Below are 16,021 nucleotides of genomic sequence, written 5' to 3' on the forward strand. Positions count from 1 at the left end.
ATGAATCTTTAATCTGCGGGTCTTTCTCGGCCCTTGCAATGCTTATGTTAACCGTCCCAACTCAAAGCACTGACTGCGTCCAATATTCACCCGTTAATTGGCATTACAAAACAAACTATCTGGCCATAACCAGGTTTATACTTGTGGTATCTTATAAATTGGCTGCCACGTTTCTTACAACTGTGTCTGCAGAATAAAACACACTTCAGTGCTTGATAGAAGAGCTGAGATCAAAGCCACTTTACAAGGCCGAGTCCTTTCTTCGAACAAAAGGCAACATGTTAAAAGTGGCTCTTGCAGCTGGCTGGATGGTGCTATCAGCGCAACGTGACCGCGGAAAGCAGATTTCCAGCTGCACGAAGATCCAGAATTTATCTCCATCCCTGCAGCAGCGAGAGGACGCTCTCCAACTGACGACCGGGGTGAAATGTAAATTCAGCGGCTTTGCCTGCGGAAACGTGTCCCTTTCCTGGGCGTCACTGTACGACGTGACAGTGAGGGACCGCAATCCATTTCCGAACCGAACAGTTGGTACCGGAGCCTAGCATGGAGGAGGAGGCGAAAATTATTCGAGAGGGTTACCTTGTCAAAAAGGTAGAGTTGTGTTAAGTTTACCTGTTACTTTTCTTTTGTTATGTTCCGGCGACACCGATCACTACAATTAACAAGACGTTTATACCCCCACAAAAAAATCGATGTTTCTTAGAGACGCAAGAAACAGTTGTTGCTGAAATTTGGAGAGAGGGAGAGAAAGAGAAAAGATAGCAAATTGCTGGAGGATCTCTGCAGATCAGACAGCATCTGTGGAGGCGAAGGATGGTGGCGTTTCGGTTTAGGTTTTGCTAGCGTTTCTTTAAATCCGGTTGTCACATCGTGATTGTAATGTTTCAGAGGGACCAAAATCATCGCGCACATTCTCCTGAAAGATTTGGATACCATGGGGTATATAGTGACGTTTGTAAGTGAAAGCGTGTTGCAGAAGTATTTACCCGTACTTTTGCAATCTCTAGTTTTTTTAAAAAAGTTTTCACCTACCAGTAGAAATAAACATGGAACCGTAGTTTTTCAAAACTTATGAATGTGTGCGCATGGTAATACAGTATACCATAACAGGTCCCTAGTACATTGAAATGTATCTCTGTGCAGGGACAGCCAACTTTTCGGTTTGCTGGGGGTTCATACATCATTGTTCCACTTGCGTTTGCAAGTTGCCAATGAACCAGTTAGAATTTGTTGGCCCAACTGGGAGCAGTGCCCAGACTCGAAGCAGGAAATCTTCAACTTGGACTTCTCAGACAGTCCAAGTCGCGGTTCCGAGTTTATTCGTGCAGAGAGGGAATGAGAAAAATCCCTTTACAACTAAAAAGAATCGCTACACTGAGAGTAACCACCCCGCTCCCTCACCGTCCACCCTGAAATAGCTCACCGCAACTGTACTTCGTTCGGCGAGTTACTAACTTCAAGAAATGACAGGACCATTCAAGAAATCTGAACACAAAACGTTTAACTCGGGTGAATGTTCAGATAACAGTGTTAAATGGTCCTGCCTTTTAAATCCGGTGTCAAACTTAAAGCCCGTACTCCCTTGAGTGTAAAACTTCCCAAGGTGAAGTCTTGAGGAAGAATAGAGCGGTTTTCTTTACTATAACAGATGGTCCCATCATTACCACATTGCTCTTTGCTGAAACAAGTGTATATTAACTAATACATTTCCTACATTACAACATTTATTGCCCATCTTTAAGTATCCTTGTAAAGGTGTTGATCGGCTGCCGCCTTCTACCATGGTAGTCCTTCCACTGCGCTCCTGGGAGGGAATCCCTGAATTTAGAACCAAAGATGGCGAAGAAATAGAAATATAGGTACCAGTCACTACAGTGTGTGGCTTGACAGGGAATTGCGGGCGGTGGCGTTCCTAAGCACTTGTCCTTCGTGATCGATTCCGTACATTTCGGAGTAACCGGAGTGAATTTTGTAAATGGAACATTGAGCTGCTGTGGAGCTTTGGTGGTGGAGGTTTAGGGCTGGTGGCACGGTGCCATTTAAGCAGGTTCTTGTGTCCTGGATAGTGCTGGGCTTCTTGCAATCTATTGCAGCTGCACTCATCCAGGCAAGGATTGTGTGATGTTTCTCACTTGTACCTCGTGGGTGGAAGGAAGGTACGATAAGATGGATCACTTGCCCTAGATATATGGCTTCTGAGTTGTTACAGTAGTCACATGTTTACAGTATATGGCCTATAATTGTAGGCACATATTTATTAATGTGGACAATTATAAAGAAACAGTCTAAAGGGAGCATGACACAACTGCAGCACACCAGGACAGCATAAAAGCAAAATAGAGGGCATACAATATAGCAACATTTGGTGGGAAGTTTTTAAAAAGCAACAGAAGGCAACTAAAAAAGTGATAAGGAGAGAAAAGATGAAATGTGAAGGCAAGCTAGCCAATAATATAAAAGAGGATACCAATAGATTTTTTTTTCAAATATATAAAGTGTAGAAGAGAATTGGAAATGGATTCCGGCCTCAGTTTTAGAGTGGGGTGGCTGGCTCATTAGGCTTGGGTGAGGTAATAGATGGTAAATTTTTTCATCTTTAATCTGCATTCTTTATCTGTTAGTACACTGTTAGAGTGGTGAGAAAGGCTCCAAGAACTGTATTGTGTTCTTTGTGTGAGATGTGGGAATGTTGGGAGACCTCCAGCTTCCCAGATAGCCACATGTGCACTGGGTACACAGAGCTTCAGCTCCTCAGAGAATGTGTTAAGGAGCTGGAGCTGCAGCTCAAAACCATAGGCTCATATGAGAGAATGAGCTACAGGGAGGTATTTACCCTGAAGCTGCAGTTTGCTGTTTTGGACTGAGGGAGACAGCCTACCAGAGAGGAGCCATAGCAACTGGGTCTCTGGCACTGTGGCTCAGAAGGGAAGTGGGGAGAAGAGGACTGCAGTAGGAACAGGGGATTCCATAGTTAGAGGAGTAAACATGAGATTCTGTGGATGCGACAGAGACCCCTGGATTATATGCTGCCTCCCAGGTGCCAGGATCAGGTCCATGGCATTCTAAAGGGGGAGGGTGAGCAGCAAGAGGTCTTGGTGTGTATTGGCACCAACGACATAGGTAGGAAAAGGGAGGAGGTCCTGAATAGGGAATTTAGTGAGCCAGGTAGAAAGCTTAAAAGCGGGGCCTCCAGGGTAGCCTGTGCCATGTGTCAGTGAGAATAAGAAGAGAATGAATTGGCAGGTGAATGCATGGCTGAGGAACTGGTTTGATAGACATGGGGGATTTCCATATGCAGGTAGATTGGGAAAATCAAGTGGGTGCTGGATCCCAAAAGAGAGATTTTGTAAAATGCCCACGAGATGGCTTTTTAGAGCAGCTTGTGGTTGAGCCCACCAGGGAATCAGGTATGCTGGATTGAGTGTAATGAATAGGATTTGATTAGGGAGCTTAAGGTAAAAGAATGCTTAGAAAGGAAGTGATCTTAATATGAAATAATTCACCCTGTAATTTGAGAGGGAGAAGCTAAAGTCAAATATATCAGTATTGCTGTGGAGTAAAGGGTATTACAGAGGCATGAGAGAAGAGGTGGCCAAAGTTGATTGGAAGAGGACACTAGAAGGGATGATGGTCAAGCAGCAATGGCTGGAATTTCTGGAAGCAATTGGGAAGGCACAAGACAGATACATCTCAAAGAAGAAGTGTTCTAAAGGCAGGATAATGCAACCGAGGCTGATAAGTGAAGTCAAAGTCAACATAAAAACAAGAGAGGGGATATAATAAAACAAATATTAGAACATAGAAATTTACAGCACATTACAGGCCCTTTGGCCCACAATGTTGTGCCAACCATGTAACCTACTCTAGAGACTGCCTAGAATTTCCCTAGCGTATTGCCCTCTATTTTTCTCAGCTCCATATACCTATCCAAGAGGATCTTAAAAGACCCTATTGTACCCACTTCCACCACTGCTGCCAGCAGTGCATTTGATGCACCCCCACTCTGTGTGGAAAAACTTACCTCTGACATCCCCTCCGTACCTATTTCCAAGCACCTTAAAACTGTGCCCTCTCATGTTAGCCATTTCAGCCCAGGGAAAAAGCCTCTGACTGTCCACACGATCAATGCCCCTCATCATCTTATATACCTCTGTCAGGCCACCTCTCATCCTCCGTCGCTCCAAGGAGAAAAGGCCAAGTACACTCAACATATTCTCATAAGGTACGCTCTCCAATCCAGGCAACATCCGTGTATTAGTGGAAAGTTAGAGGATTGGGAAGCTTTTAAAAGCCAACAGAAGGCAACAAAAAAAAAGCAATGAGGAGAGCAAAGATTAGTTATGAAGTTAAGCTATCCAATAATATCAGAGTTTTTTCAGATATGCAAAGAGTAAAAGTGAGGCGAGAGTAAATATTGAACTGTTGGAAAATGACACTGGATAGGTAGCAATGGTAGCAAGGAAATGGTGAATGAACTGAGTATTTTGCATCAGTCTTCACGGTGGAAGATAATACCAGTATGCCAGAAGTTCGAGAGTGTTGAGGCAGAAGTGAGTGCAGTTGCTATTACTAGAGAGAAGATGCTTGTGAAGCTGAAAGTTTTGAAGATAGATGTGTCAGTTGGACCAAATGGTCTGCACCCTAGGGTTCTGAAAGATGTAGCTGAATAGATTGTGGAGGCATCAGTAATGATCTTTCAAGAACCAATAGATTCTGGCATGGTTCCAGAGAACTAGAAAATTGAAAATCTCACTCCACTCTTCAAGAAGGGAAGGAGGCAGAACAAAGGAAGTTATAGGCCAGTCAGCTTGACCACAGTGGTTGGGAAGATGATGAAGTCAATTGTTAAGGTTGAGGTTTCAGGGTATTTGGAAACACACGATAAAATACGTAGGCCAAATTCAGCTTGTTTTCCTTCAGAGAAAATCTAGCCTGACAGACCTGTTAGAATTCTTTGAGGAAATAACAAGCAAAATAGACAATCATAGATTTTCAGAAGGTCTCTAACAAGGTGCCGCACATGAGGCTGCTTAACAGGATAAGAATCTATGTTATTACAGCAAAGATACTAGTATGCCTAGAGATTGGGAATAAAGGGAGCCTTTTTTGATTGGCTGCCAGTGGTGTTCTGCAGGGGTTAGTGTTGGGACTGCATCTTTTTATATTGTATGCCGGTGATTTGGATGATGGAATTGATGGCTTTGTGGCCAAGTTTGCAGAAGATACGAAGCTAGGTGGAGGGGCAGTTAGTGTTAAAGAAACAGTGAGGCTGCAGAAGGGCTTTGACAGATTAGGAGAATGGGCAAAGAACTGGCAGGTGGAATACAGAGTCAGGAAGTGTGGTCATACTCTTTGGTAGAAGGAGTAAAAGTGTAGACTATTTTCTAAATGGGGAGAAAATTCAAAAATTCAAGGTGCAAAGTGACTTGGGAGTCCTTGTGCAGGATTCCTTAAAGGTTAACTTGCAGGTTGAGTCAGTGGTGAGGGAGGCAAATGCAATGTTAGCATTCATTTCAAGAGGACTAGAATATAAAAGCAAGGATGTAATGCCAAGATTTTTCTAAGGCTCTGGTGAGGCCTCACCTGGAGTATTGTGAGCAGTTTTGTGCCCCGCATCTAAGAAAGGATGTGCTGTTGTCTCATTGAAACCTATCGAATGTTGAAAGGCTTAGACAGAGTGGATGTGGAAAGGATGTTTCTAGGACAAGAGGGCTCAGCCTCTGAATAGAGGATCATCCATTTAGAACGGAGATGAGGAGGAATTTCTTCATCCAGAGGGTAGTGAATCTGTGGAATTCATTACCACAGACAGCTGTGGTGACCAAGTTATTGGGTATATTTAAAGCAAAGGTTGATAAGTTCTTGTTTAGTCAGGGTGTCAAAGGTTACAGGAGAAGGTAGGAGAATAGAGTTGAAGGATAATAAATCAACCATGGTGGAATGTCAGAGCAGACTTGATGTGCCTAAAGGCCTAATTCTGCTCCTGCGTCTTATGTTCTTATGGTCTTTCTCATTGCCTCTTAGACCATACTGTTTGTGTTTCCTATGCTCCTCCAAACGCAGTAATATTTAAATCCCAGTATATGCCTTTGCAGGGAACTGTCTACGTTTCACAGTTTCATCCAACAGTTAAAACTGTATATAAAGGTACAGTTTTATCTGTTGGATAAAGGTGATTGATGCAAGTGGACAGATAATGCTATGCCATACCACAAGCTGGCTTCTCATTAATAAAGACTATGGATCATTCTACTACCTCAACATGAATTTATTTCCCGTATGATGCACTATAAAACTGAGAGATCAGTATTTACATTCTTTCAAGATATCAAAAGCTGAATTAGTCATCAGTTTTACACAAAATGAATTAGTTTTACAGGGGATGAATATGGGAATAAATAAACAAATATCTGATCATGGTGAAGTGGTCTTTAAATTTATGAATAACTTATAAATTGGAGTCCATGGTCAATGGATCTCCATTTTGGCTACTACAGGAAAGTCTGCACTTAATACTATTTTCTAACTTCCAACTAGAATTCCTGCAATACCTCTTGAAAATGTCCAAAACATTTTAACCCATTCATAGCCTGTCTTTTTTAAATGTCCAATGACTACAAAATTATTACTTTGCTCTTTCTCAGTGCACAATATCAGATCTAAAATAGTCTGCTCTCTTCTTGGTTCCTACACATATTAATGTAAATACCATCCCATATGTTCACAATGAATTCTCTTCTGTGCAATTGCTGCTAGCTTGATTCGCATAGTCTGTATCTAAAGTTCACACAATTATTGTGTTAATCTTGTTACATCTGTTTAGTTTGAGAATAGCAACAAGATGCACAATGTAGCCATTAACCTCAATGGATGAAAGGATGAAGTGGATATCAATTTTGAAATAGTAAGGGTGAGATGGAGATCAACATTTTTATAGCAAAGTAGTTCTTTGGGAAGAATTAAGGGGGGTTGTTCTGAAACATTCAAAAAAGATAATTCATTGTTTAGGCCAAAAACTCGGTCTGTCGACAATGCAAGTATATTCATCTTAATTATTAGTGAGCCTTGCCCAAAACCTACCCTGCATTTGTTTTATTTTACCCCATACATCTATAAATCTATAAACCCCATACTTAAATGATTTGGGCTCAGGAAGAGCTGTCAAAATTTGTAGATTACACCAAACATCTTAGCTAATACCAAATGATAGAAAGCGACATCAGAATTTTTTCAGATTTGGTATTTATGTCAAATTGACTTCAGTGTCAATAAATATGAGGTGATTGACTTTTGTAGGAAAAACAGAATGATCACTTACATCTCAGAGATGAATAAATTAAATGGGAGAGAGAAGATGGAATTTGGGAAGTCAACTCAAGACATATAGCCAACAAAGTAATATGCACATTAACAATGACTGGGATTTATTTTAAAAAGAGTGAAGTTGTGTTGATCTGTAAAATGATCAAGTAAACCTAACAGCTCTGAAGAAGCTGAGAAACAGTTCTTTGCAGATATTATGAAAACTGAGATGTAACAACAGTTGAGATAAATGAAACATAATACCATAAGATATAGGAGCAGAAATATGCCATTTGGCCCATCGAATCTGTTTCAGCATTTCATCATGTCTGATCCATTTCCCTCTCAGCCCCAGTCTCCTGCCGTCTCTCCATGACTAATCAAGAACCGGTCAACCTCTGCCTTCAATATACCCAATGACTTGGCCTCCACAGACATTTGTGGCAATGAATTCCACAGATTCACTACTGTCTGGCTGAAGGAGTACATCCTCCTCTCTGTTCAAAATCGACATTTGACAGGTTTCAATAAGATCCCTCCTCATTCTTCTGAATTCCAGTGAGTAGAGGCGCAGAACCTTCCAACGCTCCTTGTATGATAAACCTTTCAATCCTGGAACTATTTTCCTGAACCTCCTCTGAACCCTCTCCAATGTCAACACATCTTAGATAAGGGACCCAGAAATGTTTACAATACTCCGAGTGAGGCCTCAAAAGTTTCTGATAAAGCCTCAACATCATGTCCTTGCTTTTATATTCTAGCCTACTTGAAGTGAATGCTGACATCGCATTTACCTTCGTCACCACCGATTCAACCTGTAAGTTAACTTTAGGGAATCCTGCACGAGGACCCCGAAGTCATTTGTACCTCAGATTTTTGAATTTTCTCTCTATTTACTAAATAGTCAACTCTTTCATTTCTTCTACCAAAGTACATAACCATACATTTCCCTACACTGTATTCCTTCTGCCACTTCTTTGCCTAATCTGTCTAAGTCCTTCTGTAGCCTCTCTGCTTCCTCAACACTACCAGCCCCTCCACTTTGTATCATCTGCAAACTTCACCACAAAGCAATTATTTACATCAACCAAATCATTGACATATAATGTAAAAATAAGTGGTCCCAATATAGACCCCGTGTAACACCACAAGTTACCGACAGCCAACCAGAAATGGTTCAGTTTATTCCCATTCTTTACCTCCTGCTAATCAGCCAATGCTCTATCTATGCTAGTATCTTTTCTATAATACCATAGACTCTTAACTTGTTAAGCAGCCTCGTGTGGCTGCTAGTCAAAGGGCTTTTGAAAATCTAACAATTCTTCTTTGTCTACCCTGCTTGTTAATTCTTCAAAGAATTCCATTAGACTATTAGATATTGGAGCCAGAATTAGGCCATTGTGTGTGCTCCGCCATTTCATCATGGTTGATCCAATTTTCTTCTCAGTCCCAATCTCCTGCCTTCTCTCCACATCCCTTTAGGTTCTGACCAATCAACTTCTGCCTTAAATAGCAACCTGTGGTAACAAATTCCATAGATTCACCACTTCCTGGTTAAAGAACTTCCTCCTTATTTCTGTTCTAAAAGGACACTCCTCTATTCTGAGGCTGTGCCCTCTGGTCTTAGACTGACCCACCATAGGAAACATTCTCTCCACAACCACTCTGTCAAGGCTTTTCAGCATTTGAGAGGTTTCAATTAGGTTGCCTGTCGTTCTTCTAAATTCTAGTGAATTCAGGCCAAGAGCCATCAGTGCTCTTCATATGCCAAGCCACTCAATCCTGGAATCATTTTCGTGAACCTCCTTTGAATCCTCTCCAGTTTTGTCACATCCTTTCCAAGATAAAGGGCCCAAAATTGCTTATAATATTCCAAGTGAGTCCTCACCAGTGCTTTATAAAGTGTCAACATCACATCCTTGCTTTTATATTCTTGTCCTCTTGAAATTAATGCTAACATTGCATTTGCCTTCTTCACCATAGGCTCAACCTACAAATTAACCTTCAGGGAATCTTGCACAAGGACCCCTAAGTCCCTTTGTGTCTCAGTTTTTTGTATTTTCTCTCCATTTAGAAAATAGGCAACCCTTTCATTTCTTTATACCATAACACATAGGAACAGAATTAGGCCATTCAGCCCATCGTGTCTGCTCCACCATTCCATCATGTGTAATGAACAGGATTTGATAAGCAATCTTGAATTAAAGGAGCCATTAGGAGGTAGTGACCATAATATGAAAAGTTTTTACCTGCAATTTGAGAAGGATAAGGGCAAATCGGAGGTGTCAGTGTTGCAGTTGAACAAAGGAGACTATGGAGCCATGAGGGAGGAGCTGGCCAAACTTAACTGGACGGATATCCTAGTAGAAAAGACAGTGGAACAGGAATGGCAGGTATTCTTGGGAATAATGCATAAGGTGCAAAATCAGTTCATCCCCTGGAGAAGGAAGGATTCAAAGGGGCCACAGTGGTTGACAAAGGAAGGCAGAGATTGCATAGCATTAAAAAAAAAAGCAAGTATAACAGAACTAAGGAGAGTGGGGAGACAGATGATTGGGAAATTTTTAAGGAACAACAGAACTTAACTAAAAAGGCAATACGGGGAGAAAAAATGAGGTACGAACGCAAGCTAGCCAGGAATATAAAGGAGGATAGCAAAAGCTTTTTTAGGTATGTGAAGAGAAAGAAGATAGTTAAGAACAATGTTGGGCCCTTGAAGAATGAATTGGGTGAAATTGTTATGGGAAACAGAGAAATGGCAGAAGAATTTAATAAGTACTTTAGATCTGTCTTCACTAGGGAAGACACAAGCAATCTCCCAGATGTATGGATGGGCCAAGGACATAGGGTAACAAAGGAAATGAAACAGATTGACATTAGGAAGGAAACAGTGATGAGTAGACTGATGGGACTGAAGGCTGACAAATCCCCAGGTCCAGATGGTCTGCATCCTAGGGTACTAAAGGAGGTGGCTCTGGAAATTGTGGATGCACTGGTAATCATTTTCCAATGTTCCTTAGATTCAGGATCAGTTCCTGAGGATTGGAGAATGGCTAATGTTATCCCACTTTTTAAGAAAGGAGGGAGGGAGAAAACAGAGAACTATCGTCCTGTCAGCTTAACATCAGTAGTGGGGAAGATGCTAGAGTCCATTATTAAAGATGAAATGGTGGCATATCTAGATAGCAGTGATAGGATTGGGCCGAGCCAGCATGGATTTACCAAGGGCAAATCATGCTTGACTTATCTATTGGAGTTTTTCGAGGATGTAACCAGGAAGTTAGACAAGGGAGATCCAGTGGATGTAGTGTACCTTGATTTTCAGAAGGCATTTGATAAGGTCCCACATAGGAGATTGGTGGGTAAAATCAGAGCTCATGGCATTGGGGGGAAGATATTGACATGGATAGAAAACTGGTTGGCAGATAGAAAGCAAAGGGTAACGGTGAATGGGTGTTTCTCGGAATGGCAGGTGGAGACTAGTGGGGTGCCACAGGGCTCGGTATTGGGACCACAGCTGTTTACCATTTACGTCAACGATTTGGATGAAGGCATTGAAAATAACATCAGCAAATTTGCTGATGATACTAAGCTGGGTGGCAGTGTGACATGTGATGATGTTAGGAGAATTCAGGGTGACTTGGATAGGCTGAGTGAGTGGGCAGATACTTGGCAGATGACGTTTAATGTGAATAAGTGTGAGGTTATCCACTTTGGGAGTAAGAACAGGAAGGCAGATTATTATCTGAATGGTGTAGAGCTAGGTAAGTGAGAAATACAAAGAGATCTAGAGTCCTTGTTCATCAGTCACTGAAGGTGAATGAGTAAGTGCAGCAGGCAGTGAAGAAGGCTAATGGAATGTTGGCCTTTATTACAAAGGGAATTGAGTACAAGAGCAAGGAAATCCTTTTGCATTTGTACAGGGCCCTGGTGAGACCACACCTGGAGTATTATGTACAGTTTTGGTCTCCAGGGTTAAGGAAGGACATCCTGGCTGTAGAGGAAGTGCAGCGTAGATTCACGAGGTTAATTCCTGGGATGTCCGGACTGTCTTACGCAGAGAGGTTAGAGAGACTGGGCTTGTACACGCTGGAATTAAGGAGATTGAGAGGGGATCTGATTGCAACATATAAGATTTTTAAGGGATTGGACAAGATAGAGGCAGGAAATATGTTCCATATGCTGGGAGAGTCCAGTACCAGAGGGCATGGTTTGAGAATAAGGGGTAGGTCATTTAGGACAGAGTTAAGGAAAAACTTCTTATCCCAGAGATTTGTGGGGGTCTGGAATGCACTGCCTTGGAAGGCAGTGGAGGCCAATTCTCTGGATGCTTTCAAGAAGGAGCTAGATAGGTATCGTGGATAGGGGAATCAAGGGATATGGGGACAAGGCAGGAACTGGGTATTGATAGTAGATGATCAGCCATGATCTCAGAATGGCGGTGTAGGCTCGAAGGGACGAATGGTCTACTTCTGCACCTATTGTCTATTGTCTATCATGGCTGATCCCAGATCTACTCAACCCTATTCTGCATTCTCACCATTACCTTTGATGATCTGACCGGTCAGGAAACAATCAACTTCTGCCTTAAATATACCCACTGACTTGGCCTCCATTGCAGTCTGTAGCAGAGCATTCCACAGATTGAAAATTTTGAGGCTGTACCCTCTAGTTCTGGATAGCCTCACCATAGGAAACATCCTCTCCACATCCACCGTCTCTAGTCCTTTCAACATTCAGTAGGTTTCAAAGAGATCTCTCTGCAGTCTTCTAAATTCCAGTGAGTACAGGCCCAAAGCTGCCAAATGCTCCTCATATGTTAACCCCTTTATTCCTGGAATCATCCTTGTGAACCTCCTCTGGACTCTCTCCAATGACAACACATCCTTTCTGAGATATGGAGCCCAAAACTGTTCTTCTACCGAAGTGCATCACCATACACTTCCCGACACTGTATTCCACCAGGCACTTCTTTGGCAATTCTCCTAATCTGTCTAAGTCCTTCTCTAGCTGCTCTACTTCCTCAAAACTACCTGCCCCTCCAGCTATCTTCATATCATCTGCAAACTTTGCCACAAAGCTATCAATTCCATCATCCAAATCATTGACATATAACGTAAAAACAATTCCCAACACAGGTCTCCCGGAATGTCACTAGCCACTGGCAGTCAATTAGAAAATGCTCCCTTTATTCCCAGTCTGACTCCTGCCAATCAGCCTCTGCTTTATCCATGCTAGAAACCCTCCTGTAATATCATGGGCTCATATATTGTTACGCAGCCTCACATGTGGCACCTTATCAAATGCCTTCTGGAAAGCAAAGTACCAACATTAACCTTTGAATATTCTGCTTGTTATTTCTTAAAATAATTCCAGCAGACTTGTCCGGGAAGACTTTCCCTTGAGGAAACCATGCTGACTATGGCCTCTTTTATCATATGCCTCCAAGTACCACGAGACCTCATTCTTAATAATTGACTCCAACATCTTCCCAACCCCTGAGGTCAGATAACTGGCCTATAGTGTCCTTTCTTTTGCATCTCTATTTTCTTAAAGAGTGGAGTGACATTTGCAATTTTCCAGTCTCCTGGAACCATTCCAGAATCTAGTGATTCCTAGAAGATCATTACTACTGCCTCTACAATCCATATAACAATTACAGCACGGAAACAGGCCATCTCGGCCCTTCTAGTCCGTGCTGAATGCTTACTCTCACCTAGTCCCACTGGCCCGCACTCAGCCCATAACCCTTCATTCCTTTCCTGTCCATATACCTATCCAATCTTACTTTAAATGACAATACTGAACCTGCCTCTACCACTTCTACTGGAAGCTCGTTCCACTCATCTCTTCAGCCACCTCGTTCAGAACTCTAGGATGTACACCATCTGGTCCAGGTGACTTGTCTACCTTCGGACGTTTCTGTTTCTCAAGCACTTTCTCTCTAGTAATGGTAACTTTGCGCACTTCATGGCTTCTGATATCTGGAACTTCTGCCATATTGCTAGTGTCTTCCACAGGGAAGACCGATGCAAAACACTTACTCAGTTTGTCCGCATTTCCTTCTCGCCTATTATTACCTCTCCAGTATCATTTTCTAGCAGGCTGATATCCACTCTCACCTCTCTTTTACACTTTATGTATCTGAAGAAACTTTTGGTATCCTCTTTAATATTACTGGATAGCTTGCTTTCATATTCCATCTTTACTTTCTTAATGACTTTTTAGTTGCCCTCTGTTTTTTAAAAGCTTCCCAATCCTTTAACTTCAAACTAATTTTTTGCTGAATTATATATCCTCTGTTTGGCATTTATGTTGGCTTTGACTTCTCTTGTTAGCCACAGTTGTGTCTTCTTGCTTTTAGAATACTTCTTCCTGTTTGGGATGTATATGTCCTGTGCCTTCCGAAATGCTTCCAGGAACTCCAGCCATTGCTGCTCCATCATCATCCCTGCCAGTGTTCTTTTCCAATTGATTCTGGCCACCTCCTCTTTCATGCCCTGTAATTCCCTTTACTCTACTGATAATCTGATGTTAGCTTCTTCTCAAACTTCAGGGTGGATTTGATCATTTTATGATGACTTTCCCCTAAGGGTTCTTTTACCTGAAGCTCTCTGATCAATTCTGGTTCATTGTGCAAAACCCAATCCAGAATAGCTGATCCTCTAGTGGGCTCAACCATGAGTTGCTCTAAAAAGCCATCTTGTAGGCACTGTAATAATTCTCTGTCCTGGAATCCAGCACCAACCTGATTTTCCCAATTTACCTACATATTGAAATCACCATGATTATTGTAACTTTGCCCTTTTGGCATACATTTCCTATCTCCCATTGTAATTTGTAAGTGACACTCTTACTGCTGTTTGGGGGTTTGTATATAACTCACATCAGGATCTTTTTACCCTTGCAGTTCCTTAGCTCTATCCACAATGATTCAACACCTTCCGACCCTATGTCACCTTTTTCTAACATTGCATCTCATCCTGTTGACTGAAATATTGCCCTATCAATAGCTTCTCCTCACAACACATTGCCACTGTTTGTAAACCAACTACCTCATCTTCTGCACTATCGCTATCCATCATTCCTACGATACTTCTTGCATTGAAATATATGCAGCTCAGGACTCTAGTCACACCATGCTCCACCTTTTGATTCCTATCTTTGAGGTCTTACCAACATCTGCCTCTCCACTAACTGTTCTGGCACTCTGGTTCTCATCCCCCTGCTACTCTGATTTAAACCACTCCGTGCAGCATTAACAGACTTTTCTGCTACAATATTAGTCCCTTTCCCGTTCAGATGCAAACAGATTCCAAAACATTGTCAAGCAAGGTTTTCCTTTAAGGAAGCTATGCTGACTTCAACTTACTTTATCACGTGCCTCCAAGTACCCTGAAACCATATTCTTAACAATTGATTCTATCATCTTCCCAACCACTAAGGCCTATAGTTTCCTTTCCTTGCCACCTTTCCCTTTTTAAAGAATGGAGCAAAATTTGTAGTCATCTAGTCCTCTACAACCATGGCAGAATCTAGTTATTATTGAAAGAGCATTACTAATGCCTCCACAATCTCTTTAGCTACCTCTTTCAGAACCCTGGGTGTAAACAGTCTGGTCTAGGTGGCTTATCCATCTTCAGACCTTTCAGTTTCCCAAGCATTGTTGAACTTTTGACAAACAGTTTGAAACTTTTTTCTTTAGAAGGGGGAAGACTTCTCTCAGAGCCTTTGAAAGTTAAGAATAGTTTGGACATGGAGGAAATATTTCCAGCTGTTAGAGGAATCCAAGACCAAGGATCATTTAAAAATTTATTTCTCAATGGTCTGTAAATATTGCTGCCAAAATGAACGTTTATCATCCAAGGTTAAAGGCCCCAAAACTAAGCAGACTGTTAAAAGTTACGTGCCGCCTCAATCAGCAACAATGACAGATATCTTGAATGACAATAGTGCATCAGTTGTTTTCTTAATAAAAATGTCATCATTCTCATCATAATTATTTTTCCATTTTAAGCTTTCCAGTTGCTGTGTGTGACTCAACACCATGGGAATCAACAGTATTAGCCTCTTCCTATTCTAGTAAACTAACAACAATGCCACTGAAAGATAGCTACTAAGAAATCTATTGGACAAATAAGGAGAAATGTCCTTAGATAGAAATTGCTGTGGGACTTGCCACCACAGAATGTGGTTGTGGTAAATTGCAAAGTTGTATTGAGAAAAGGACCATGACTGGAATGGTAATATAGGTTAAGGGCTTAAAACGAGGCAGATGGAGTGGGAAGAAATTTGTATGGAGAATAAATATCACCATTGTCCTGCTTGGCAAATTAGCCTCTACATAATCAATGGGATGCTTTTCTTTTCAATTTTCTGTCCCCCCCACTGCCTCCCTTACAAGATTGTACATATCTTATATCTCTCTCCCTCTCTCTCTCCCCCCCCTCTCTCCCCCCCCCCTCTCCCCCCCCTCTCTCCCCCCCTCTCTCCCCCCCTCTCTCCCCCCCTCTCTCCCCCCCCTCTCTCCCCCCCCTCTCTCCCCCCCCCTCTCTCTCCCCCCCTCTCTCCCCCCCTCTCTCCCCCCCTCTCTCTCCCCCCCTCTCTCTCCCCCCCTCTCTCCCCCCCCCTCTCTCCCCCCCTCTCTCCCCCCCTCTCTCCCCCCCTCTCTCCCCCCCTCTCTCCCCCCCTCTCTCCCCCCCCTCTCCCCCCCCCT

The 16,021-nt window shown here is 42.3% G+C and overlaps 1 protein-coding gene across 1 annotated transcript in view; it reads left to right on the plus strand.

Moving 5' to 3' along the window:
• The first annotated feature begins 462 nt into the window (after window positions 1-462).
• The window catches only part of plek (pleckstrin), a 63,802-nt gene continuing 48,243 nt past the window's right edge, over window positions 463-16,021 (plus strand). Inside the window, exon 1 of the mRNA XM_073051252.1 lies at window positions 463-594. Coding sequence (XP_072907353.1) covers window positions 547-594 — 48 coding nt within the window. The 5' untranslated portion in view covers window positions 463-546. The remainder of the gene's footprint in view (window positions 595-16,021) is intronic.

This window comes from Hemitrygon akajei, chromosome 7 (assembly GCF_048418815.1).
Source record: "Hemitrygon akajei chromosome 7, sHemAka1.3, whole genome shotgun sequence".
In the NCBI taxonomy this organism is placed as follows: Eukaryota; Metazoa; Chordata; class Chondrichthyes; order Myliobatiformes; family Dasyatidae; genus Hemitrygon; species Hemitrygon akajei.